Genomic DNA, 27,852 nt, shown 5'->3' with positions numbered 1-27,852 from the left:
CCACTGTGGAAAACAATTTCACAGTTCCTCAAAAAGTGAAGCATAGAGTTACTGCATGACCCGGCAGTTGTACTCCTGGGTATATACCCAAGAGAATCGAAAACGCATGTCCACACAGAAACTTCTACACGAATGTTCCCAGAAGCACTATTCAGAATAGCCAAAAACTCTTCAAGGAAATCTCTGTGAAATCACTAGGTGACCACGGTAATGGAGCAGAGACCCAGTGGCCATACACTATAAAGAGTACTGTTCCAACAAAAATGTTTTAAAAAGTAAAAAAAAAAAAAAGGAATCTTTATCAAGCAGTGGGAGTGGAAAGTATCTGACTCCAGAATTGCCAGATTGTAATAGTCAAAATTCCCAATTTTTAATATAAAATTACTAGGAATGCAAAAAATCAGACATGTATGGCCACTTCACAGTAAGAAAAGATTAACAGACACTGTACCTGAAGAAGCCAGACAGTGAACTTTCCTGAGAAATACTTTGTCTTTTTTTTTTTTAATATTTATCTATTTATTTATTTATTTGGTTGGTTGCACTGGGTCTTAGTTGTGCCTCCTTTAGTTGTGCCTCACAGGCTCCTTAGTTGCAGCACACAGCCTCCTTAGTTGTGGCATGCGACCTCTAAGTTGCAGCATGCATGTGGGATCTAGTTCCCTGGCCAGGGATTGAACCCGGGCCCCTAGCATTGGGAGCGTGGAGTCTTAAACCACTGCGCCACCAGGGAAGTCCCTAAATTAACAGTCTTAAAATGCTCAAAGAGCTAAAGGAAACCAAGAGCATGATGTCTCAACAAATAGAGAATTCCAACAAAGAAACAGGAAATATAGGAACCAAATAGAAATCCTAAATAATACTGTATCTGAAATGAAAATATTACTTGGTGGTTTTAGGAGCAAATTGGAATAGGTAGAAGAAAGAATCAATGAACTTCAAGATAGGACTCTGCTAACACCAGCTGTGTATCTACAACTCAATTCAATTCAGTTCTGAACTCAGGTTAGGAGCATCAGATGCCACAAGCTGAAGGGCAGTTCCTCAGCAGACTGCCCTCCCTTCAGGTACCCGCCACAAGTGGGATGCCAGGATACCCACACTTCTGCCCAGCTGACTAGACTATAAATTCGGCATTTCCCATAGCCTCCTCCATTCTGTACTTGGCTAGAGTGTGTCACAGAACACACTGAAAATGCTATACTTACGATTATGAACTTTATAAAAGAAACAACTGAGGAACACCGGATATAGTAAGTAAGGCAAGGTCTGGGGGCCAGAGATGATGCAGAGCTTCCAGGCCCTCTCCTCTCGGGGTCTGGGCCCATCACCCTCCCAGCATATCAAGTGTTCATCAAGCAGGAAGCTCCCCTGGGTTTTACAGTCCAGAATTTTTATATGGAGTTTTATTATTGATACATAGATATGATTAATTACACCATTGGCCATGTGATTGAACTCACTCTCTAGCCTCTCTCGGGGAGATCAGGGAGGTGAGGCTGAAATTTCCAACCCTCTACACGTGTGGTTGGTTTTTTAGTGACCAGCCCCCATCCTGCAGCTATCTAAGGGCACCTGCATGTGTCACCTCATGCTACAAACACTCTTATCACTGAGGAAAGTCCAAGCGTTTTTAAAGCTCTGTGCCAGGAACTGAGGGTCAGAATCCAGATATACTCTTTATTATATCAGAATAGGTCACTTGAGATTATCCAGTATGAGGAGCAGAAAGGAAAAAAAGGATTGAACAAAAATAAGCAGAGCCTAAAGACCTATAAGACACCATCCAGTGTAGCAACATATTCATAATGGGAGTGCCAGAAGAGGATAAAAGGAGCAGGAGGAATATTTGAAGAAAGGTCAGAAACTTGCCCAAGTCGATGAAATACTTGGATCTACAAATCCAGTAACCTCAGTTAGCTCAAAGCAAGATAAATTCGAAGAGATCCACACTGAGACGTGTTACAATCAAGTTGTACAAAGACAAAGACAACGGGAGAATTTTGAAAGCAGGAAAGAAGTGACTCATCGTGCAGAAGGGAGTCCTCAGTAAGACTGACAGCCACTTTCCCATCAAATACCATGGAGGCCAGAAGATGGGGGGATGACAGATTTAAAGTTCTGAAAGCAAAAACTGTCAACCAGAAATCCTTTATTTGGCAGAACTGTGCAGAGGACAGGAATATTAAAACACTCCCAGATGAACAAGAGCTGGGAAAATGTGTCACTAGTGGGCCTGCACTATAAGAAACGCAAAGGGGTCTTTTAGGTTGAAATGAAGGGGCCTTAGGCAATAATACAAAGCAACGTGAAGAAATGAGAATCACTGATAAAAGTACATAGTCAAATATAAAAGCCAGTATTATTATTACATTTGTCTCTCCCTATAAATATAAAATTATAATTATAGGGAATTCCCTGTCAGTCCAGTGGTTAGGACTCTGTGCTTCCTCTCCCAGGGGCCCTGGTTTGATCCCTGGTCAGGGAACTAAAATCTCACAAGCCACACGGTGGAGCCCCAAGAAAAGGTTATAATTATAAACATAATAGGCACACTATATATAAAGATTTAATTTGTGACAATAACATAAAGGAGGGACTCATCTATTTAGGAGCAGAGTTTTTGTATATAGCCATATGTTGGACACACTGCAGGTTCAGTTCCTGACCACCACGATAAAGTAGGTTTCTTAACAAGTGAGTCTCACATGAATTTTTTGGTTTCCCAGTGCATATAAAAGTTATGTTTACACTACTGTAGTCTAATTAAGTATGCTACAGCATTATGTCTAAATAAACTATGTACACCTTAATTTAAAAATACTTTATTGCTAAAAAATGCCAAAACAATTACAATAGTACTATCAAAGATCACTGGTCAGAGATCACCATAACAAATATAATAATTATAAAAAAGTTTGAAATATTGCAAGAATTACTAAAATGTGACGCAGAGACGCCAAGCGAGCAAATGCTGTTGGAACAATGGCGCCAGCAGGCTTGCTTGATGCAGGGCTGACACAAACCTTCAATTTGTAAAAAAACACAGTATCTGCAAAGCACAGTAAAATGAGATAAGAACTAAATTGGGGGCTTCCCTGGTGTCACAGTGGTTAAGAATCCGCCTGCCAATGCAGGGCACACGGGTTCGAGCCCTGGTCCGGGAAGATCCCACATGCTGCAGAGCAACTAAGCCCTTGCGCCACAACTACTGAGCCTGTGCTCTAGAGCCCGTGTGCCACAACTACTGAAGCTCATGTGCCTAGAGCCCATGCTCCACAACAAAAGAAGCCACCACAAAGAGAAGTCCGCACACTACAAGGAAGAGTAGCCCCCGCTCACCGCAACTAGAGAAAGCCCACGCGCAGCAATGACCCAATGCAGCCAAAAGTAAAATTAATTAATTTTAAAAAACTAAGTTGGTATTAATTCAAACTAGATTGTTATAAATTTAATGTGCTAATTGTAAGCCCCAGTGTAGCCACTAAGAAAAAACTAAAAAATCTACAGAAAAAGAAAATGAAGAGGGAATCAAACAGTATATGAAGAAAAAATTCATTCAACACAAAAGAAGGCAGTAATGGATGAACTGAGGGACAAGAAAGACACACGGCATATGGGAAACGAATAGTAAAATAACAGAAGTCCTTTATTATCAGTAATTAGTTTACATGTAAATGGATTAAACTCTCCAATTAAAAGGCAGCGACTGGCAGAATGGATAAAGAAACATGATCCAACTCTATGCAGCCTATAGGAGACTCTAGGTACAAAGACAAATAGGTTGAAAGTGAAAGGATGGAAAAAGATATTCTGTGCAAATTGCAACCAAAAGAGAACTGGAGTGGCTACACTAGCATCAGACAAAATAGACTTTAGGTCACACTGGTACAGGAGTCACTGAGGACACTATATGTTGATAAAGGTCAATCCATCAGGGGGTAAAACAACTGTAAACAGATACTCACCCAGCAATAGAGCCTGATCAAAATTAGCATTACTGGAGAAAGAAAGAAACAGTTCTACAATAATACTTGGGGACTGCAGTACCCCACTTTCTATAATGGATGGGACAGCTAAACAGAAGGTCAGTGAGGAAATAGAAGATTTGAACAACACTCTAAAGCTGACAGACACAGCAGTCCTTCACCCAACAATGGCACAGTATACACTCTTCTCAAGTTCACATAGAATATTCTCCTGGATAGACCATAAGTTAGGCCTTAAAACAATTATTTTTTAATTTTTATTTTATTTATTTATCTTTGGTTATGTTGGGTCTTCGGTGCTGTGCGTGGGCTTTCTCTAGTTGTGGCGAGTGGAGGCTACTCTTTGTTGCGGTGCACAGGCTTCCCATCGCGGTGGCTTCTCTTGTTGTGGAGCACAGGCTCTAGGTGCTCAGGCTTCAGTAGTTGTGGTGCACAGGCTTAGTTGCTCCGCGGCCTGTGGGATCTTCCTGGACCAGGGCTCGAACCCGTGGCAGGCAGATTCTTAACCACTGTGTCACCAGGGAAGCCCCAAACAATTCTTAGTTAAATAGATTGAAATCGTACAAAGTATCTTCCCTGACAACAATGAAATGAACCTAGAAATCAGTAACAGAAGGAAAACTTGAAAATTCAAAAATATGTGGAAATTAAACAACACAGCCTTAAACAACCAATGGTCCAAAGAAGTAGACACAAGGGAAATTAGAAAATAGTTTGAGACAAATTAAACAACACACCAGGACTTACGGCATGAAAGCCATGAAAGCAGTTCTCAGAGAGATCTTTATAGCTGTAAATATCTTTATTAAAAAGACAAAATATCTTAAATCAACAGCTTAACTTTACACCTCAAGGAACTAAAAAGGAAAAGCAAACTAAATTCAAAGCCAACAGAAGGAAGGAAATAATAAAGGCTAGAGCCAAGACAGACAAATAGAGAACAGAAAAACTAGAATCAAGAAAACCAAAAGTTGTTTCTTTGAAAAGATAAGAAAATTGGCAAACCTTTATCTAGACTGAATATGAAAAAAGAGAAAATACACAAATTAATAAAATCAGATATGAAAGTAGGGACATTGCTATTGACCTTATAGAAATAAAAAGGATTGTAAAAGAATACTATGAATAATTATACACCAACAAATTAGATAGCCTAGGTAAAATGGAAGAATTCCTAGAACAGATCAACTACCAAAACTAACTCAAGAAGAAATAGAAAATCTGAAAGGACTTGTAACAATTAAAGAGGTTGAATCAGTAATAAAACAAACCTCCCATTAAAAAAAAGAAAAAAAAAAAGGACCAGATTGTTTCGCTGGTGAATTCTGCCGAACATTTAAAGAAGAATTAACAGCAGTCGTTCTCAAAGTCTTTGAAAAGAATGGAAGAGGATGGCATCCTTCCTAACTAATTCTATGAAGTCAGCATATTACCGTGATATCAAAACCAGACAAAGACATCACAAGAAAACTAGAGACCAATATTCCTTACGAATATTGATGCAAAAGTCCTCAACAGAATACTAGCCAACTAAATCCAGTAGCATGTTGAAAGCATATACACCATTTACCAAGTGAGATTTATCTCAGAAATGCAACATACAAAAATTAATTGATATAATATATCACATTAGGGACTTCCCTGGTGGTCCAGAGGCTAAGACTCCACGCTTCCATTGCAGGGGGCGTGGGTTCGATCTCTGGTCGGGGAACTAAGATCCCACAGGCTATACAGTGCGGCCAAAAAAAATTAAATTAAAATTTTTTTTAAAAAATCAAAAAAGAGGGGGCTTCCCTGGTGGTGCAGTGGTTGAGAGTCCGCCTGCCGATGCAGGGGACACGGGTTCGTGCCCCGGTCTGGGAAGATCCCACATGCTGCGGAGCGGCTGGGCCCGTGAGCCAAGGCCGCTGAGCCTGCACGTCCGGAGCCTGTGCTCCGCAGCGGGAGAGGCCACAACAGTGAGAGGCCCGCGTAACGCAAAAAAAAAAACAACAAAAAAACAACTTGGAAGGCTCAGGAAGTGCCTGGAAACCCAACCTTGAAATGACCTTTCCAAGGTTGTTGGCTTGCAGATTAAGAATCACTAAGTAAAGGGAGGGGCTCTCAGGGTCTCTGGGATAAAGAAAAAAATACACACACACACACACACACCTGCATTAATAGAACGAAGAGGAAAAAAACCATACAATCATCTTCACTGATGCAGAAAATGCACTTGACAAAATTCAACACCTTTTTATGATAAAACACTCAAAAAACTAGGAGTAGAAGGGAACTTGTAATATGTCTCACACCCTCGGGGAATCTCCTCTTTGCTCTTCTATAAAACTAGTGTTCACAGACACCCACGTAAGCTCTGGGGGGTGTGGATGTGCATTTTGCCTGTTCTGCCCCAGGGACACCAGACCTCAAACATTTGTCCATTTTAAAAATACGTTTTTAGTAACGAATGACCAAAATAATAATTGCTAACATTTATTTTTGCTTTGTAGTAAGCATTTTGCTAAACAGCTTTTCATGATCATCTCATGTATAGTCCCTGTAATTCTATGCGGTAGGGAATATATTGTCCACATTTTACAGTCGAGCAAATGGAGAAAAGTAAGGAACTCGTTTAAAGACACAGAGTTAAGATGGGGTCAGTATTTTGAATGTTATTCTGAGTGCAAGTACCTAATTCTGGATAAATCTTACTGTTTACTTACTGACTGTACTGAGATAAAGAAAATTGGGTGAAAAGAAGCTAACATTTCAGGTAATTCTACATAGGCTATGAAGTTTAGAATATTGACATTTATAATTCTGGAACACTTGCTAAGACTCATCGAGACAGCAAAACTTTCAGTAATTTTTCGAAAATCCATTTCTGGCTCTACCAGTCAGCAGCCACCTGTTTGCTGAGAGCACGCTTCTGCCCGAGCGGCAGAATTCAGTGTTTTCCTTGCGGCTTGACCTTAGAAATGTACTGTGTCAGTCAGGGTTCAGCCAGGGAGCAGAAGCGGTAGCAGGTGTGTGCGGACCTCGTCAGATCCATTTACCCCAGGGGCCGCTGGAGCCGCACGCCTACGGGGCAGCTGTCAGGGAGGAGGTGGAAGGTGGGCTGGGAGGGATGGGAGCGCCTGCTGGCTTCTGCTGCCTTTGACCTTGGGGACAGGGAACTGAGCACACAGGCCTGGCTCCAGAGTCAGGGGCCCCGGGGGAGGAACCGAGGAAAGGTAGGGCAGCTGCTTCTCCTGCCGAGGGGAGACCAGCATCAATACACGTGTCTTCCCGGGCGTTTTGCCTGCTTCCCTCTAGGCCTTATTAATAGGTATTTAGATTTTCTGTAGGTGTGTTTGTTTTTGCTATTTTGAATGTGATCTTTAACCAAGTTCTCATTGGTAATTGATGACATATAGGAAAGCTATTGGTTTGAAAGTTGATCTTGTCTCTTACAGGTTTTCTGAAGCCTCTGATTTGCTCCAGTAATTTCTCAGCTTCTCTGTATTTTCTGGGTAGGTGATCTTGTCAGGCGTAAATCATGGGGCTCTTGTCTGTCTCCTTCAGCGTGTGCACCTCACACGTCCTACCTGTGTGACTGCACCGGGCAGGCTGCAGAGCCCGAGTGCTGGCAGCTCCTGCCAATTTCCAGTCCCCTGAGCTCTGCCCCGCTCCATTCCCAGGTGCCGGCACTTAGCCCGCCAGCTCCTCGGGTGGAGTGTGTGCTCTGTTGAGAAAGTCGTGGCAGCTGCCAGCAACTCCGTATCCTGAGGAAGGAGAGGGGCCTGGTCGCGCCAGCTCCTCCGGATGGAACTTACATCCCTTATCCTGAGGGTGGCCCAGAGACCTCTGCTGTTGTTTGCATTTCACCTGGCTTGGTGATCCTCTGGCGTTTGGTTGGAAACTGCTGTTTATAGTAACCTTCTACTTATAATCTGGGCTCTGGCTTCTACTTTAGTTTGCTGTCAATCTGACTCCATCAGCTTTTCATCAGCTAGGAATTCCTCAAAATGTCTAGTTCACTAATGGTATTTGAAGGAAGAGTGATATAGGTGTTTAGTCTGCACTTTGATCTAAGTTTTAAACCTACCTTTAAATTGTTAACTTCCTTCTTCATTTTAGTTGTGTTTGTTTTAAATATTTATTTATTTAGGCTGTGCCGGCTCTTAGTTGTGTCGTGCGGGATCTTTAGTGGCGGCATGCATGTGGGATCTAGTTCCCTGATCAGGGATCGAACCCAGGCCCCCGGCATTGGGAGCAGAGAGTCTTAGCCATTGGACCGCCAGGGGAGCCCCTAGCTGTTTTTTGAAAACAGCATATAATTACTGCTTCTTGAACCATATCTGAGACATAAGAGGAGGCGAAATCTCCCGCCCTTTTCCACTTCTGTCTCCTCACCCAAAGGAACAGTCATTCATCTGAAGCGGGTTGGATTCCAGGACCCTGGTGAAGCCATATTTATTAGTGGATAAGCCCCTGTATACGGACATTTCCCTCACATTAAGAGCTTCTAAAAATCAAGAAAAAAATGACCAACAGCCTAATAGAAAAAAATGGGCAAAGGATATGGAAAATATGTAGAATGTTTATGAATGAGTCCTATGACCCATTACTTCCTTCCCTTTCCTGGACCAACCCACCTCACACTTTCTTTTACCTTCTTGGTTTTGTCACCTATAAATGTTTCCATAAACAACCTATTTTGTATTTTGGTTTTTCATGTTCATTCCTCTTTTCTGAACGGAGCCGTTCTTACATATGCCTTCGTTCCTTGTTTCTTTAACTTAGGTTTACGCTTGTGAAATTCACCCACATCAGTGCATGGATCTGTAATTCCTTCATGTCCCCTTTTGTGTAGGACCCCACTGAATGCAGACACCACACGTACCTGTTCCACCGTAGACAGGCTTTTGCGTGGTTTCTGTTTGGGGCTATTACAAACAGTGCTGCAGTGAGTGTTCCCCTACAGGTGCCCACACACACGTGAGCAGTTTTCTTCTCACGGCGGTGGCTCCTCTTGTGGAGCATGGGCTCTAGGTGTGCGGGCTCAGTAGTTGTGTCTCATGGGCTCTAGAGCGCAGGCTCAGTAGCTGTGGTGCACGGGCTTAGTTGCTCCGAGGCACGTGGGATCTTCCCGGACCAGGGCTCATACCTGTGTCCCCTGCATTGGCAGGCGGATTCTTAACCACTGTGCCACCAGGGAAGCCCTAAAAAAATTTTTTTTAATTTTTTAAAAACCAGGGTGGTTCTACAAGTATTTCACATCCTTGATGACACTTGATACGGCCTTTGTTTTGAGTAGTTTACAATGTCGTGTTAGTTTCAGACGTACAGCAAAGTGTTTCAGTTTTATATATATATATATGTACATTATAACTGATAATTTTCATTATAGGTCATTACAATATATTGAGTACAGTTTCCTGTGCTATACAGTAGGTCCTTGTTGATTTATCTACTTTATATATAGTGTGTATCTGTTAATCCCAAATTTGTAATTTATCCCTGCCCCCTTTTCCCCTTTGGTAACCGTTTGTTTTCTGTCTGTGAGTCTATTTGTTTTGTAAATAAGTTCATTTGTATCATTTTTTTTCGATTCCGCATGAGTGATGTCACATGGTATTTGTTTTTCTCTAACTTCACTTAGTATGATAATCTCTAGGTCCATCCATGTTGCTGCAAATGGCATTATTCCATTCTTTTTTATGGCTAATACTCCATTGTATATATGTACCACATCCTCTTTTATCCATTCATCTGTCGATGGACATTTAGGTTGCGTCCATGTCTTGGCTATTGTGAATAGTGCCATTATGAACATTGGGGTGCATGTGTCTTTTCAAATTAGAGTTTTTGTTTTTTCCGGATATATGCCCAGGAGTGGGATTGCTGGAGCATATGGAATTCTTGATATTGCTTTAATTTTTAATGTTAGGGAATCTGGTGGCTGCCTAATTGTTTGCTTGTCCTGATTGTAAAAGTAATGCATAATTTTTTTTCCAGTAAATACAGAGAAGTATAGAGAAGTAAAAACTATCTGTAATACCATCACTCAGAAGTATCCTCTGTAATGTGCTGTATACTTTCAGACTTTTTTCTTATATGTACTCACGGTTTGGTTCCCAAACTCTGGGCCAAGGTGCTATGGGGATAGCAGTGAATCCACAGGCACATTTTAGAGTATTTTAAAATTTCAAGGGAAACAGAATGAGGCTTAATGCCTGTTATACACCACGCAAGGTATCACCTGAAGGCATTTCACAGCTCTAACATTAGAACGCATGTATTTTTTTAATGATGTCGTCATATCTTTGCAAAACTTATCTCAACAGTTGCTGTGATAAAAAGTTGTGTGAAAGTCAGTGTGAAAAACGCAGTGAGGGTAGCAGCGTCCAACCTGACCTCAGGGCCTGAGCAGTTGTTCAGTGCCCAGCAGGTGCAGGCGTCCACTTAAGAATGAGACAAAAAAGACTATTATTTTTTTCCATTTATGTGTATTATTTTTAAAATAGCTACTAAGTTGTTAGGCTATGAGTAACTGTCAACTTAACTAATTAATGAATAGGTATGTCTTTTGGCCACAGGGTGCCGTGAAAAACATACTGCTAAGGCACTAACGGTGCCACTGACCAGGGAAGTTTGGGAACCTCTCTGTCACACACACTTTCAAAAAAATGAATCTGAGATCACACTGTGACAGTCTGGCTTTCAGAGTGTCCAGGGACCTTCTCCAGGCCGTGGGCCCCTGCTGGGGGTCAGCGGAGGTGGAGGTGTCTGGTGGGGTCCTTGTCTCCACTGCCCTGAAAAGTTCTTGAATATTTCATGGCCTTAGTGCGTGAAGGGCCCACTTCTTTGTAAAGAAATAACTTACTGTTGTTTTGTAAAAATGACATTAGTCATTAGTTTTAAAAATTTAAGTAATACGGAATTATACAAAGCAAAGAGGAAAAAAATAATTTCAGATTCCTCCTCTCAGAGATAACACTACTTGTGACATTTGGTGGATGTCACTCCAGATCTCTCTCATACGTACATACACGTGAGGATAGAAAGTAAATAAGCTGATAGCAATGGGATTATCTGTAGTACTGTTTTTAAATGCAATTAAATTTACTCTTAAATTCAATGAAAGACTAAAGTGAAGCTGAACTGCTGAATTTCAAGTGAGGTTTCATAATGAGACAGTATTTAATTTAAATATCTTAGTGTAAAAAAGTTATTTAAAAAAAGAAGTTGAAGGGGCTTCCCTGGTGGCGCAGTGGTTGAGAGTCCGCCTGCCGATGCAGGGGACACGGGTTCGTGCCCCGGTCTGGGAGGATCCCACATGCCGCGGAGCGGCTGGGCCTGTGCTCCGCAGCGGGAGAGGCCGCAGCAGTGAGAGCCCAGCGTACCGGGGTGGGGGGGCGTGGGGGGGGGAAGAAGTTAAAGCTTGTTTAGACCCCACCTTTCAACCTTCCATAGGATTTACTGATATGAAAACATAATTTATGCTTTCTCCCACCTCTGCATTCCCTGCCTCCTGATTTTTTAAAAAACATTATCTTTACATTTACCTTCTGTTCTGTGATCACAGCTCACATTGTTCTTGAGCCTTACTTCCTTATTTCCATATTGCCGGTCCTTCTACCAGAGTCCAATTCCTGAATTACTTTGATTGCAAGCAGTTTTTTTTTTTAATAGCCAGGGGTGCTGTATCTGCTGAGGTGTTACATGCTTGAGGATGTTTATGTCTTTGTTGGCTTTATTGAGCATCTGAGGGACAGTTGGTCCTGGGTCACATTTTTCTTGCTTCAGAACTTTATAGACATTGCTGTAGTGTCCGCCAGAAATTAATGCAGCTATGCAGAAGAAATTGCGAAGCCACCTGATTTTTTTTCCTGCTTTGTAGGTGATTTGCTCCTTCTTCCTAAAGATCTGGACATTACTTGTCATCCGAGAACAGAATTGTCATCAGGCTCTATCTTAGTATTGATTTTTGTTCGTTTTTTAGGTACAGAGTACCCAGTAAAGTGTCAGACTTCATGCTATTACTTGTTTGAATACTTCTTCTGTTCCTTTTTCCAAGAACAGCAGTACATATTGATATATTAGCATTAATTTTTCTGCCTTTCATCCTTTCTATTGTACTACTATATAGCATAAAAGTTGTCATTTTCATGTAGATTTCATTGGCATCAAGTACATTCACACTGTTGTTCAGTTGTCGCCACTGTCCATTTCCAGATCCTTTTCATCATCCCAAACAGAAACTCTGTACCCATTAAATAATAACTCCCCATTTCCGCCCCCCCCCAATCCCTGGTAACTTTTATTCTTTCTGTCTCTATGAATTTCCCTACTCCAGGTACCTCATGTAAGTGGAATCCTACAATTTTTGTCCTCTTGTATCTGGCTTATTTCACTTAGCATAATGTTCTCAAGATTCATCCCTGTGGTAGCATGTGTCAGAATTTCATTCTTTTTATAGCTCAATAATATTCCTTTGTATACATATAAATCCATACATTTGTGATGGACACTTGGGTTGTTTCCATCACCTATCATGAGTAATGCTGTGACGAACACTGGTGTACAAGCATCTGTTTGAGTCCCTGCTTTTAATTCCTTTGGGTGTAACCTAGTAGTGGAATTGCTGGATAGTACAGTATTTCTATGTCTAAGTTTTTGAGGAAGCGCCAAACTATTTTTCACAGTAGCTTGCACCACTTTACATTCTCACCAGCAATGCACAAGGGCTCCAGGTTTCGCCACACCCTTACCAACACTTAAATCTTTTTACTGTGTGATTACAGGCACCATAATAGGTGTGAGGTGCTATCATTGTGGTTTTAATGTGCATTTCCTAAATGGCTAATGATGTGCAGCATCTATTCTTGTGCTTATTGGCTATTTGTGGCTGGCCTGGGGACCCCACTCGCGGCTGGCATCTGAAGGGCAGTCTTTTTGGAGATGCGGTCCTTTAACTTGTGGGACCTGATGTCGACTCCAGTTAGTTAGTGGCAGACTTGACCTGAGTTGTAAACACCCAGTTGGTGTCAGATCAGTCCTTCCTTCAACTTCCCCGGCTTTCTTCTGCCTGCCCCAATCTGCCGCAGAACCCCTGCAGTGACATTTTCACTTCGGGTTTCGTGTTATTCAGCTCCAGGATTTCTGTTTGGTTCCTGTACTTTCTCTCGGTGTTGAGATCGTGCTCCTAGTTCCTTTACTTCTTTGTCTCCGTCTGGGCGTATTCATTCGGGGATAGTGTCTATTAACCTTTTCTTCCTGGTAAGTGGCCATACATTCTTGATTCTTTGTGTGCACAGTAATTTTGTATTGAAAACTGGGCATTTTGAATGTTATAATTTCATTAAACAGTTTTTGGCTGTCTTGAATAATGCTGCTAGGAACATTCATGTAGAAGTTTCTGTGTGGACATGTTTTCAGCTCTTTGGGTATGTACCCAGGAGTACAGCTGCTGAGTCAGGTGGTAACCCTGTTTCACTCTTTCTGGAACTGTGAAATTGTGTGGCAGCGCCATCTGGCATTCCTCCCGGTAACGCCTGAGGGCTGCAGGTTCTCCGCATCTGCGCCAGCGCTTGCATCTGTGTTTACTACAGCCACTCAGCGCATGTGCAGTGGTATCTCCTTGGAGTTTTCCTTTGCATTTGTCTAATGGCTAAGATGGTAAGCATCTTTCCATGTGTGTATTGGCAATTTGTACATCATCTTTGGAGAAATGTCAATGCAGATCGTGTGCCCATTTTAAAAACAGACTATTTTGTAGAGAAGTTTCAGGTTTAGGGTTTAATGCTAATAACGAGACTCATGGTGGGGGGCACCTACGTAGCTTCAGGAGGGCGGCTGGTCATCAGAAAGACCACCTGAGCACCATCACCCCTGTACTTGACCCTGTGCATCTCTTCCATGTGGCTCTTCCTAGTTGTATCCTTTATAACAAACAAGTAATCCTATGGGAAGTGTTTTCCTGAGTCCCTGGTAAGCTGTTCTAGCAAACTACTGAACAAGGAGAGGGTCACAAGAACCCCAGTTTATAGACTGTCAGTCAGAAGTATGGGTGGCAGTCTCATGGGACTGAGCCCTTAACCCATGGGGTCTGACACATGGTTAGTGTCACAGTTGAACGGAATCACTGCACATCCTGCTGGTGTTGGAAGATTTGGAGCATTGGTTGTTGGCGTGAAAAGCCCCCCCGTTTGGTGGCAGAAGAGAAATGACTCATGCTGCTCTTTTTTTTTTGAGGACAGGGTGATGACTTCCAAGCTCCTTAACAAGTCACACTGGAAAGAGTCTTAATTTTTTTTCTGACAGTGTGGCAGTGGATTTTTAGATATGACAACAAAAATGAAAGCAACAGAAAAGATAGATAAATTGGGCTTCATCAAAATTAAAAACTCTTTGTTCATAGAGCAGACACTATTGAGAAAGTGAAAAGATGGGCTACAGAATTGGGGGTGGAAAATACTGCAAACCACCCATCTGATAAGGACCCAGCATCCAGAGTGTATTACAAACTCTTGCAACAAACAACTCAATGTAAACGTGGGCACATTTCTCCAAAAAAGATACACACATGGCCAGTAAACCTATGCAATGATGATGTCATTAGTAATGTGCATTAGAACTGCAAACTAAAATGACAGTGAGACACTTCACACCAAGATGGTATAATAATTTAAAAAAAAACAAAAATCACTAAATGTACTAAATGCTACTGAATTATACACTTTAAAAGGTTAATTTTATATGAATTTCACCTCAAAACTTTCCTGGGTGTTTTATCCCACAGCATCCTATTCTGTAGCATGGTGACAGTATTTGGTGCTCTCCCTGAACCTTGCAGCCGCTGTCTCCTCTGACTGGTCTGTACCAGCTCTGCCCACTTGCCTCCCCAGGGCAGGGCGGGGAGATGGCCCAGGGGAACACTGCTCTCCAGGTCATCGAGTGGGCTTTGTGTTGGGGAAGCCCAATGTCAGTCATTCCTTTTAGGATTTCCTATTTGGGTTGGTCCAATTCCCTATAAAAGGCTCTAAAACTCTCCATCGAGAGGTACAGCCACACCTGCTGGCATCTGGGGGCTGAGCTGCAGGAGAGAATACAAAAGTTTAACGAAAATTTAAAAGGCAGTAAGCTACAAGTTATCATAAATAGTACGAGCTCGCATTTTAAAGTGTTTATTTTATAAAAGCTTACACGGGGGCTTCCCTGGTGGTGCAGTGGTTGAGAGTCCACCTGCCGATGCAGGGGATGTGGGTTCATGCCCCGGTCCGGGAGGATCCCACGTGCCGCGGAGCGGCTGGGCCCGTGAGCCATGGCCGCTGAGCCTGCGCATCCTGTGCTCCGCAACGGGAGAGGCCGCAACAGTGAGAGGCCCGCGTACCGCAAAAAAGAAAAAGCTTACACGGCACTACATGGGACCGGACTAGACGGCACTTTGTACAAACTCACCAACAAGACTGAACACGTAACAGAGAAACAAAAAGACAACGTGACCAGCGGTTAATGTTAGAGGACCTGCTTTCCTGGAAGACAAAAGATATTGACAGCATAAAGAACACTTCAAGCCGGGAAAACCAAATTTACAGATTTAAAAACCATGATAGAGTTAACGGTTGGGAGAAAAGTTCACTTAAAATTATAACTCTTTTCTTAATCTTCAGTAAGCAGTAAGATCGTGCAGACTTTCAGAATAACTAAGCACACATCACTGGTATCCTCTCCACACGTAGTTGAGAGCGAAACCACTGTCCCAGTGACCAGGGTCACTTCCCATGCTTCCTGTGTGGCATGTCGTTGTCGCTGCTAGTTTGTGGGCTGGGGTGATTCCGTTTCAGCCACGGTCAGTGAAAACTCTTATTAAAATTCCTGCTACCAGGACAGCAAAAGCTAAAACTACAGCCGCCCCGCGATACAAAATCAGCTGGGCTCCCGTCAAGACCTCCCCGATGGTGGCCACCCCACACGAGCTGTTCTCCACCAGCTGCGTGGTCTGGCTCTCAGGTCGGATGACGTCAGGTAGGATCACCCCATCGGCTACGTCTTTGTCTAGGATGGACAGATCTGTTTGCAGAGAACAGTGAGATATTTCCTTACGTGCTAGTCTGAGTAAAGGGCATTCCTGAAGGTGACATGAGCCTACGTTGTAAATGGTTTGTTACGTGTGGGGTTATTAAGCATGTTCCAGAGGGGAACACAGAGTTGGCCTCCCAGTTAGAGGCAGAGACGAGCTGCACTGCGCGAGGGAGCAGAAGCTCATGCACCGAGTTCCGGGCGTGAGAACCGGGAATCAGGACCCTGGAGAACGGGCCCCATAAATTACCTGTCGCGGTGGGCACGGCCTCCTTCGTCCCTCTCAGCCCGGCCCGAACCTGTGCCTAAACAAAGCATCACAGAGGTAAAGCAGGTGCAGTCAGGTGAGGCCAGTCACTGCTGTTAAACTGCGGTTAAGCTCCCTCGGAAACTACGCTACAGGTGACAGCATCGCTACAGGTGACAGCATCGTGCGCGGTCTTGCTTGGTCCCGAAAAAGCCAGCGACAGTAGAACGCCACACCGGAAACCATATTCTTCACCCCAGTATCAGCTCACAAACATGGCATAAAAAGCCACTTGTTGCCATAATTGCAAACTTAACATGTTTTTCGCACTGTGCCCTTTACTGCTCCTAAATCCCGATAAAAGGAACAAAGTCTAAAGATAAATGGTACAATCACCTAAGGGGTAGCTTAGGGTCCAACTTAACGTCCTGTACACTTCATTCCCTCCAGCGATCACACTGAAGGGAGGAAGGACACGATACGTCAGCATAAGGAAAGGCAGAAGGGCTGCGAGTCCTCCAGGGTGGTCAAGACGCAGACTGTGGCGGTTTGCACGCCTCAGCCCCTCCTCGCGGGTTGTCCAGGACACCTCCCCTCGCCGACCTCCCACCCATCTCCTCTCACACCCGGACACAGTCAGCGGGGCTCACACTTCAACACAGAGACGCCCAGAGGATCAGGATCTGCTCCTGAACCCGCAGGACAGGTTCTGCCCCAAGAACTTCCCTGATCACAGGCACTTAGCAATTTGCATTTCTTAGGAAACCATGGACCAAAAGATCCTTTTGAAGACGCCTAAAACTAGACAACAGATCAGGAAACACTACTGCTTTTCTAAGACTACCACACCAAAACAGCAAAATAGTTTCTAAGCTAATTCTCTTTCTTTCTGGCTGAGCCCTGCTTGGTAGATACTAAATTAACTCCACATTAAGAGGAAAACGTGCTGACACAGGCTTTCCTTTTGCCCCCAACTCTCACGTTGGATGCATTTCACTAAACAAAGTGCATCATGCTGCCAATGGATTTCTTACCATTTTCACCATGAAAGATTCCTTACCTGCCCTGGGATCAACAGGGCCCCATCTCTAAGAGGACCCGCCCTCTATTACCTGCTCTGCCGCTCTGTTCCAGTTTATCCTCCAGATGTACACCAAATAGAAGAGGGTTTGAAAGAAGACACAGGCCATCAATCCGGACCAGAGACCTGTGGGTGGGAAACAAGTATCCCGTTCAGATTTTCTGCAGTCCCCCTCCTGGCATCATTAACATTCTCCCGTAACTACTGTATCCATAGCGCAACCTGCAGCTTCCGCTACAATTTTAGATAATTATGGACCAGGATCAGACTCAAGCTTACCACTGACCAGGTTTGATTCCAACTCTAGTGGGAACCCTCTGGAAGGCTTTAGATGGGTGTGTGCATGTACCTGTGAGACTGATGTTTCTAGAAGCCCACTTTGAGAACCATCTCTCCAATTGCTGTGTACAAGAGATGACTGAGAAACATTATAAACAATGCCTATCTCCTTATGAGAAGAAACTATTTAAATCACTTAAATATCATTGCGTAACAAAGTGGATATAAAATACCCATTCACATATGAATAACTGCACTACAAAGCCAGCTGTCTAGGCTTGAGTTGGAACCCAGTACAAACTGGGAATTAGTCTGCTAACCTGTTCACATGTCTGGGGCCCCACGTTGGCAAGAGGTCACTGAGGCTGGGCCTCCCGTGGACTCCCGGCCATTTCACTGGAATAACCTCTCGAGTTGAGAAGCAGATGGATGGACAGTTTATACCCTTTGATGGACTGATTCCATTCCTAGGAACCCATCCTAAGGAGAGACTCAGGAATGTCGTTAATGGTTCATATACCCGGGATGCTCGTCACAATGTTATTTAAAAGAGGAGCAACTTACAGCATCGCTACTTATTAGAGAATTGCTAATCAAAACTACAATGAGGTACCACCTCACACTGGTCAGAACGGCCATCATTAAAACATCTACAAATAAATGCTGGCGAGGGTGTGGAGAAAAGGGAACCCTCCTACGCTGTTTGTGGGAATGTAAGTTGGTGCAGCTACTATGGAAAACAGTAAGGAGATTCGTCAAAAAACTAAAAACAGAGTTGCTACATGATCCAGCAATCCCACTCCTGGGCATATACCCAGACAAAACTATAATTCAAAAAGATACATGCACCCCAATGTTCATAGCAGCACTATTCACAACAGCCAAGACATGGAAACCACCTAAATGTCCATCAACAGAGGAACGGATAAACATGTGGTACATATACACAATGGAATACTACTCAGCCATAAGAAAGAATGAAATAATGCCATTTGCAGCTACATGGATGGACCTAGAGATTATCATACTAAGTGAAGTTATTCAGAAAGAGAAAGACAAATACTATATGACATCACTTATATGTGGAATCTAAAATATGACACAAATGAACTCATCTACAAAATAGAAACAGACTCATAGACACAGAGAACAGACTTGTGGTTGCCAAGGTGGGGGGGCGGGTGGGGGAGGGATGGATTGGGAGTTTGGGGTTAGTAGATGCAAAGTATTACACACAGAATGGATAAACAGCAAGGTCCTACTGTATAGCACAGGGAACTATATTCAATATCCTAGAATAAACCATAATGGAAAAGAACATAAAAAAGAATGTATATTTATGTATATAACTTAGTCACTTTGCTCTACAGCAGAAATTAACACAGCATTGTAAATCAGCAATACTTCAATTAAAAGATAAAAGGGGGGCAATTTAAATGTCCACTATTAGAGAAGCATTAAATAAACGATACAAGGAAATACTAGAGAATTACTAAAAGCCATGTCTTTAACATGGGACCGGGGGAAATTACATATTCAGTATAACCCCACTTCTGTGAATAACAGAAAATACTGGGAGAAAAATAATTTTAAAAGGCTGGAATAAAATACATTGAAATACGTCAGGGCTTATATTTGAGGAGTGAACTAGAGGTAATTTTAATTTTCATCATTATATTTTTTATGTATTTTCACAAGATTTCCATGTTGTTAATGTATAATTAATAGTTTAAAAGTGTTATTTAACAAATCTGAGCACCTGCTAAGTAAGTCCAATAGCGAGAAGCACTTTTATGGACAAAAAGCGAGATCTGCCGTGTTCTTATTCTAAAGAGCTCAGTGTCTAGTAGAGGAGAGGTTTTTAGGTTTTTTGCTTTTTTAAAGCAAAGCTGGATTGTGAAACCCCAGCAGCTCATCAGGCAGAGGCTCTGGCTCTTTGGTTAAACGGTGTTTCCCTGGTGTCGACGACGGTGCTTGGTAGGGATGAGACCGAATAAATACTTGGCAGTTCTGTGTCCCAAACAGAGAAGGGCGAAGTCCTGCTTGACACTGATCAAATACCCCACAGGCTCCCAGCCTGAACCGGTCATCAAGAGACATGACATTGAGGACAGTTACTCATTAAGCCATCACATGACAACATTTCCAAAGAGTCAGGATAAGAAACTAAGCACCTCTGTTTGTGTGGACACAGAAGGCTCTCACGACAGCTGCGGGATTAAAATTTCACAGAGCAATGGGGACAGATTCAAACTTGTTTACACGGTAAAAATGTACTGGTTGGCACAGAACAGAAGGATCTACTTGAATACATACTGCAGCGTTGGGTCAGTCCTCGAATCAGACTATATTCTGCAGGAAACACAGCTCAACGTTGCTAAGGAGATCCATAGAAATTGCAGATGTGCATATAGATGCAGAACACACAACTTACCCCGAAAGCACATGACAGATTATTTTGCACAATTCTATACAGTTAGAATCTTGGTAAAATGGATAGATTTCGTAATTTGCCAAAGCTGACCCCCCTCCAAAAAGATAAAGTCTAAGCAAACTGATTTCAGAGCAGAAATTGTGAAAGCTGTAACAAACTCCTCCAAAATGCCTGACATGACAGTTTCATATAATTTAACCAAACCTTTATAATAATAATATTCCTACACTATGTCAATTGTTCCAGGGAATACAAAAAGGGAACATTTTTAATTTTCCTTATGTAGTAAGTGTATATTAATACTGTTAATGTCATAACTTTACAAAGATTACACAAAGAAATGAAACTACTGACCAGTCTTATAACTACCATTGCAAAATTCTTAAATACAATATTAGTAGAATCCAGCAGCTCACTAAAAGAGTAGCACATAATAATCAGGATTGTTCAACATGAAGAAATCAAATAATATCACTTATCACCGTAAGAGATCTAAGGAGAAAATTTATAGGATCATCTCAACAGGCACTAAAAACTTAATTTTTAATTAAAAGTATTAATGGGATTGTTTCTTTATACTAACAATTGTATTGCACTTCTGTATACTAACAACGAACTATCAGCAAGAGAAATTAAGGCAACAATCCCATTTACCATTGCACCAAAAAGAATAAAATACCTAGAAATAAACCTACAGGTAAAAGACCTGTACTCGGAAAACTATAAGACACTGATGAAAGAAACTGAAGACAACACAAACAGATGGAAAGATATACTGTGTTCTTGGATTGGAATAATTAATATTGTTAAATGACCATCTTACCCAACACAATCTATAGATTCAATGCAATCCCTGTCAAAATACCAATAGTATTTTTCCCAGAACTAGAACCAATAACTTTAAAATATGCATGGAAAAACACAAAAGAATAGCCAAAACAATCTTGAGAAAGAAGAACAGAGCTGGAGGAATCACATTCCCTGACTTCAAACTATACTAGAAAGCTACAGTAATCAAAACAGTACCGTACTAGCACAAAAACAGACACATAGATCAATGGAAGAGAACACAGAGCCCAGAAGTAAACCCACACACTGTCAATCTACGACAAAGAGGCAAGAATATACAACAGAGAAGAGACAGTCTCTTCAATAAATGGTGCTGGGAGAACTGGACAGCTACATGTAAAATGATGAAATTAGAACATTCTCTAACATCATATACAAAAATAAACTCAAAATGGATTAAAGACCTAAATGTAAGACCAGATATCATGAAACTCCTAGAGGAAAACACAGGCAGAACACTGTTTGACATAAATCCTAGCAATTTTTTTTGATCCATCTCCTAAAACAAAGGAAATAAAAGCAAAAATAAACAAATGATGCCTGATAAAACGTAAAATCTTCTGCACAGCAAAGGAAAATCTTTTGCACATCAACAAAAAGTGAAGAAAACCTACTGAATGGGAGAAAGTGTTTGTAAATGATATATGATCAATACAGGGTTAGCATCCAATGTATATGAATAGCTCATACAACTCAACATCAAAAAAACCAATTAAAAGATGGGCGGAACTGAATAGAAATTACTCCAAAGAGGACATGCAGGTGGCCAACAGGCACAGGAAAATATTCTCAGTATCACTAATCATCAGTGAAATAGAAATCAAAACCACAACGAGATATCATCTCACACCTGTCAGAATGGCCATCATCAAAAAGAAGACAAATAACAAGTGTTGGCAAGGATGTGGAGAAAAGGGACCCTTGTGCACTGTTGGTGGGCATGTAAATCGGTGCAGCCACTATGGAGAACAGTATGGAGGTTCCTCAGAAAACTAAAAATAGAGCTATCGTATGATCCAGCAATTCCACTCCTGGGTATATATTCAAAAAAAACAAAAACATTATTTCGATAAGATACATGCACCCCAACGTTCATAGCAGCATTATTTACAATTGCCAAGATATGGAAGCACCTGTTTATCAACAGATGAATGGATAAAGAAGATTATGGTAGATAAGTATTCCACTGGAGATCAGCCATAAAAAATGAAATTTTTTCCATCTGCAGCAACATGGATAGACTTGAAGGGCATTATGCTAAGTGAAATAAGTCAGAGAAAGACAAATACTGTATGATCTCACTTATATGTGGAATCTAAAAAAATACAATGAACTAGTGAATATAACAAAAAAGAAGCAGATTCACAGATACAGAGAACAAACTAGTGTACCAGTGGGAGAGAGAAGCAGGGAGGGGCAAGATAGAGGTAGACGATTAAAAGGTACAAACTATTACGTATAAAATAAGCCACAAGGATATATTGTACAACACAGGCAATATAGCAAATATTTTATAACAACTATAAATGGAGTATAACCTTTAAAAATTGTGAATCACTGTATTGTACACCTGTAACGTATAATATTATACGTCAACTATATACCTCAGGTAAAAAATTTTAAATTAAGAAATAAAAATTTAGGACTTCCCTGGTGGCACAATGGTTAAAGAATCCACCTGCCAATGCAGGGGACACGAGTTCAAGCCCTGGTCCAGGAAGATCCCACATGCCACGGAGCAACTACGACCCACCAATCCCACTACTGGGCATATACCCTGAGAAGACCATAATTCAAACAAGAGTCATGTACCAAAATGTTCATTGCAGTTCTATTTACAATAGCCAGGACATGGAAGCAACCTAAGTGTCCATCAACAGATGAATGGATAAAGAAGATGTGGCACATATATACAATGGAATATTACTCAGCCATAAAAAGGAACGAAACTGAGTTGTTTGTAGTGAGGTGGATGGAACTAGAGACTGTCATACAGAGTGAAGTAAGTCAGAAAGAGAAAAACAAATACCGTATGCTAACACATATACATGTAATCTAAAAAAAAGAAAATGGTCAGAACAACCTAGGGTCAAGACGGGAATAAAAATGCAGACCTACTAGAGAATGGACTTGAGGATACGGGGAGGGGGAAGGGTAAGCTGGGACAAAGTGAGAGAATGGCATGGACATATATACAGTACCAAATGTAAAATAGGTAGCTAGTGGGAAGCAGCTGCATAGCACAGGAAGATCAGCTCAGTGCTTTGTGACCACCTAGAGGAGTGGGATAGAGAGGGTGGGAGGGAGGGAGACCAAGAGGGAAGACATATGGGGACATTTGTATATGTATAACTGATTCACTTTGTTATAAAGCAGAAACTAACACACCATTGTAAAGCAATTATACTCTAATAAAGATGTTAAAAAATAAAAAATACTAGAGGAGAATATAGAAAAAACGTTAAAATCCTATTGTAGCAGTTCTTGCCAGAACAAGAAAAAGGCAAAAACACTAGAAAGGAAGGAGTAGAACTACTTCTGTTTACATGACATGCAATTACATTTGACAAAACTATCAACCATTTCTGTTGGGAACTTTCAGTAAAGCAGACTCCATGGATACTTCCTGAACGTGATTTAAGAAGACATGCACACGTTTGTTAACGTATGTGTGTTTACATTGTGTGTATTTATGTATGTCAGCCCCCAATCCAGCATGCTATTTAGTAGAGAAACATCAGAAGCACAATCTCTGAAGTCCTGAACAAGACAAGCATTTCCACTATTACCACAACAATTTATTATTCTACTAGAGGCTTTAGGCAGGAAAAAGACATCAGTGGTGTAACATCTGATAAGGAGAATATAAAGCTATTTGTACACGATATGATTGTATACCTGGAAAACCCGTGAGAATCAACTGAATACTATTCAAATAAGAGGAATTCAGAATTTTAACAAGCTACAAAATTCAGACAGTAATTAACAGCCCTCAAATATACCAACAACCACCACTTAGATTACAGGATGGAAGGGAAGGCCTTGTCTACCATGGCCACAAAAGGATAAAATGGGGATAACCTTAACAAGAAATGAGCAAAAGCTTTACAAGGAAAATGATAAAAACTATACTGAGCAGAGGCTAACGTTTCCAAAATGTTCGTCCAGTATTTGAACATAAAAGCTGAGGGTGGGACTTCCCTGGTGGTCCAGGGATTAAGACTCCACGCTCTCAATGTAGGGGGCCCAGGTTCAATCCCTGGTCGGGGAACTAGATCCCACATGCCACAACTAAAGAGCCCGCATGCCGCCAAGAAGACACGGTGCAAGCAAATAAATATATATATATATTTTTAAAAAGCTGAGGGTGTCAGAGGAGCACCATTTTATAAGAACACAGATGGCCTCCAGGCCGTAGACCACCAGGCAGGTGGATTTCAGAGTTGCTCCCGAGTCTTCTGGCAACAGTGCATTTGTGCTCTGCAGACAGAGGTCTACTGGTCCTATCCTGAGATGAAACCCAGGAGGGAAGAATTGCCGAGGGAAAAACAAGGTGTCTGGACAACAGAATCTGCCTCAAATACGTCCCCTCACTGACCCCCAACAACAGGAAACCGGATGCTGAGTGGGACCCCTTAATTAGCGTAACAAAGAGCACCTGAGTGGGTTCAGAGTTTGCTGGATGACGAACGCTCAGATAAATGCACAGCCAGCACACGCTCTCAACTCCGCTCCCCTGCAAGTGTGACAAACCCCACTTTCTACAAGAAGAGAGATTACAGAGTCGGAGCTGGTGAGACTTGGTAGCGTGACTGGGGCCAGGCTCTTGACCAGGGGACTGAACCAGGAAGGGGCCAGAAACCAGAGGCAATGGTGTGACCGACAAGGAACACCTGGGCAGCCAGGAGCTCAGGCTCCAAGTCAGGCCCCGAGATGACAGCTGAGAGCCCTGGGCCTTCCAGGGAGGAGAGTGGGGACAGGTCAGCAAGAGGAACCTCGGGCAAGGCCTACATCCCAAGAGTGTAATATGGAAAGGGTGCCAAAGGACAGAGAGGAATAAAACCCAAGAGCCTGAGCTGAGCTCACAACAAACGGGGATCCAGCCTGTTTATCTTTACATTCCCCAGATCCAAGCACCACCCAGGGCCAACACATACAGGTGCTCAGTGACTCTTCAGGATGAATGAGGGAATCATAACCCTCAGAGAGACATGCATCGCAGCAAAAGAAAGGCTCTGGGGGCATCTGGGTTCAAATCCTGTCTCGTCACCTACTGTCTGTGGGACACATTACTTCACCTGTTCAGACTTTAGTTTCTCCAAGTGTGAAACGGAGCTAACAGGAGATCGCATCTGATGTCATAAATTTGAGCAGCATAATTTACATAAACAGCGTATTTCTGCAAAAGCCCTTCATGAAAATTATCTTACATCCTGTAAACTATAGCTTTACATTATTTTTTAATTAAAAATAAAACTGCTCTGTAATGACGTATATGGGAGTAGTGGATATATGTATATGTATAACTGATTCACTTTGCTGTACACCTGAAACCAACACAACATTGTAAATCAAATATACTCCAGTAAAAATTTAAAAAAATAAATAATAAAAGTACTGCAGGAGAATATAGAAAAATGTTAAAACCCTATTGTAGAATAAGGCAAGAAAAAGAACTAAAAGGCATTACAATTGGAAAAGGAGTAAAACTATTTATATTTATATATGACATGACCCTGTATATAGAAAATTCTAAAGAATTCATAACACACAAAAATACTAGTGCTAATCAATGAATTCTTATAAGATCAACTTATAAACTTATAAGATCAACACACAAAAATCAGCTGTTTCAATACACCAGCAAAGAACAATCTGAAAAGGAAATTAAGAAAATAATTCCATTTACAGTAGCATCCAAGAGAATCAAATATCTAGGAATAAATTTAACCAAGGAGGTCAAAGACTTGTACAATGAAAACTACAAAACACTGATGCAAGAAATTAAAGACCCAAATAAATGGAAAGACGTTCTGTATTCGTGGATTGGAAGACTTGATATTTTTAAGATGGCAGTATTCTCTCCAAAGCAGTCTAACTGGTTTAGTGCAGTCCCACTAAAAAATTCCAACGGCCTTTTTTACAAAAATGGAAAAGCTAACCCTCATAGTCATACAGAACTGGAAGGGGCCCTAAATGGGCAAAACAAAAAAACTGGAAAAGAACAAACTTGGAATACTTCACTTTCTAATTTCAAAACTTACTGCACAGGAATCTAAAATACACAAAGGAACAAAATGAACATATCAAGAAACAGAAACAGACTCATGGTTCCCGGCATGCAGGGCAGGGATGGACTGGGAGTCCAGGATTAGCAGATGCAAACTATTATATATAGGATGGATAAAAAAGGCTCTACTGTAGAGCACAGGGAACTGTATTCAGTATCCTGTGATAAACCATAATGGAAAAGAATATGAAAAAGAATGTCTATATGTACAGCAGAAATTAACACAACATTGTAAATCAACTGTACTTCAATAAAAATTTTAAAAAACTTGTATAAAATAGATAACTAACAAGAACCTACTGTATAAAAAAATAAATAAAATTAAATTTAAAAAACAAAAACTTACCGCACAGCTACAGTAATCCAAACAGTGCGGTACTGGCGTGAGCTGGACATAGAGACCAATGAAGCACAACAGAGTCCAGAAATAAACCCACACGTCTCTGGTCCACTGATTTTCAGCAAGGGTGTCAAGACCATTCAACAGAGAAAGAATCGTTTTTCAACAAACTGTGGTCACCTCGTCTAGGTGATTCTAGTCACGTCTCAGGACTAAGCTAATGCATTACGACCTCAGGGAGCTGTTCCAAGCCATCCTAGGGGATCACAGCTTTCACAGTACTTAACCCAAATAGAATAATTGTGTAATTACTTAATCTTGGTCTCATCCTGAGGGCAGGGTCACGTTTATTTTCTTCAAGTCGACATTTCCAGTGTTTTTGTATACTGAATACACAAACTGTTTTCATATACCAAAGGGAGAAAATCATTTTTCCTATTCCACAGGGGTCACTTCCCAGACAACTGCTTTGTATCTCAAGCAGTTTATCCTAACAGGACAGGTGAGATGTAAGCTAAGTCACCGAGCAATCAGACACATACCTACTATCCCGTGATTAGCAGCAAACATCAGAGATGCTCCAAGGGGAAAACCAAACACATAATAACCGATGGCATTCAGGAGAGCACCCATCTTCTGTTTTCCTGCACCTCTCAGGACTCCACCAGAGGTGCCCTGAAGAGAGGAAAACCAAAACCAGTGTTGCAGTCATTCAGGTGTCATCATCACATCAGGTCGGAACACAACCTGGTATTTCACAGCTCTGAATACAGTCACATACCCTCTATCAAGACAGGGACTGCACCTTACATAAGAGATAAAGGAGAACATTTGCCTTCTAAAGTTATGTTAAGGGACTTCCCTGGTGGCACAGTGGATATGACTCTGCGCTCCCAGTGCAGGGGGCCTGGGTTCGACCCCTGGTCATGGAACTAGATCCCATATGCATGCCGCAACTAAGAGTTCTTATGCCGCAACTAAGGAGCCCACAGGCCACAACTAAGGAGGCTGCAAGCTGCAACTAAGACCCCACACAACCAAATAAATAAATATATATATATTTTTTAAAGTTACGTTAACAACTACAGCAGCTTTCGTCCAGAAACCCACCAAGTAACAGCATTTAAATCTCTATTTAAAAATAGTTCATGGGCTTCCCTGGTGGCGCAGTGGTTGAGAGTCCACCTGCCGATGCAGGGGACACGGGTTCGTGCCCCGGTCCGGGAAGATCCCACATGCCGTGGAGCGGCTGGGCCCGTGAGCCATGGCCGCTGAGCCTGCGTGTCCGGAGCCTG

At 41.8% G+C, this 27,852-nt stretch overlaps 1 protein-coding gene across 1 annotated transcript in view; it reads right to left on the bottom strand.

Moving 5' to 3' along the window:
• Positions 1-15,372: 15,372 nt before the first annotated feature.
• The window catches only part of SLC47A1 (solute carrier family 47 member 1), a gene marked incomplete at its 5' end in the record, with an annotated part of 56,890 nt that continues 44,410 nt past the window's right edge, over positions 15,373-27,852 (bottom strand). Inside the window, 4 exons of the mRNA XM_082679443.1 lie at positions 15,373-16,028; positions 16,288-16,342; positions 17,397-17,491; positions 27,100-27,232. Of these exons, the coding sequence (XP_082535569.1) occupies positions 15,799-16,028; positions 16,288-16,342; positions 17,397-17,491; positions 27,100-27,232 (513 nt within the window). The 3' untranslated portion in view covers positions 15,373-15,798. The remainder of the gene's footprint in view (positions 16,029-16,287; positions 16,343-17,396; positions 17,492-27,099; positions 27,233-27,852) is intronic.

The sequence above is a fragment of the Grampus griseus genome, assembly GCF_964374135.1.
Source record: "Grampus griseus genome assembly, chromosome: 20".
Lineage (NCBI taxonomy): Eukaryota > Metazoa > Chordata > Mammalia > Artiodactyla > Delphinidae > Grampus > Grampus griseus.
This window is presented reverse-complemented; position numbering and strand designations above follow the sequence as displayed.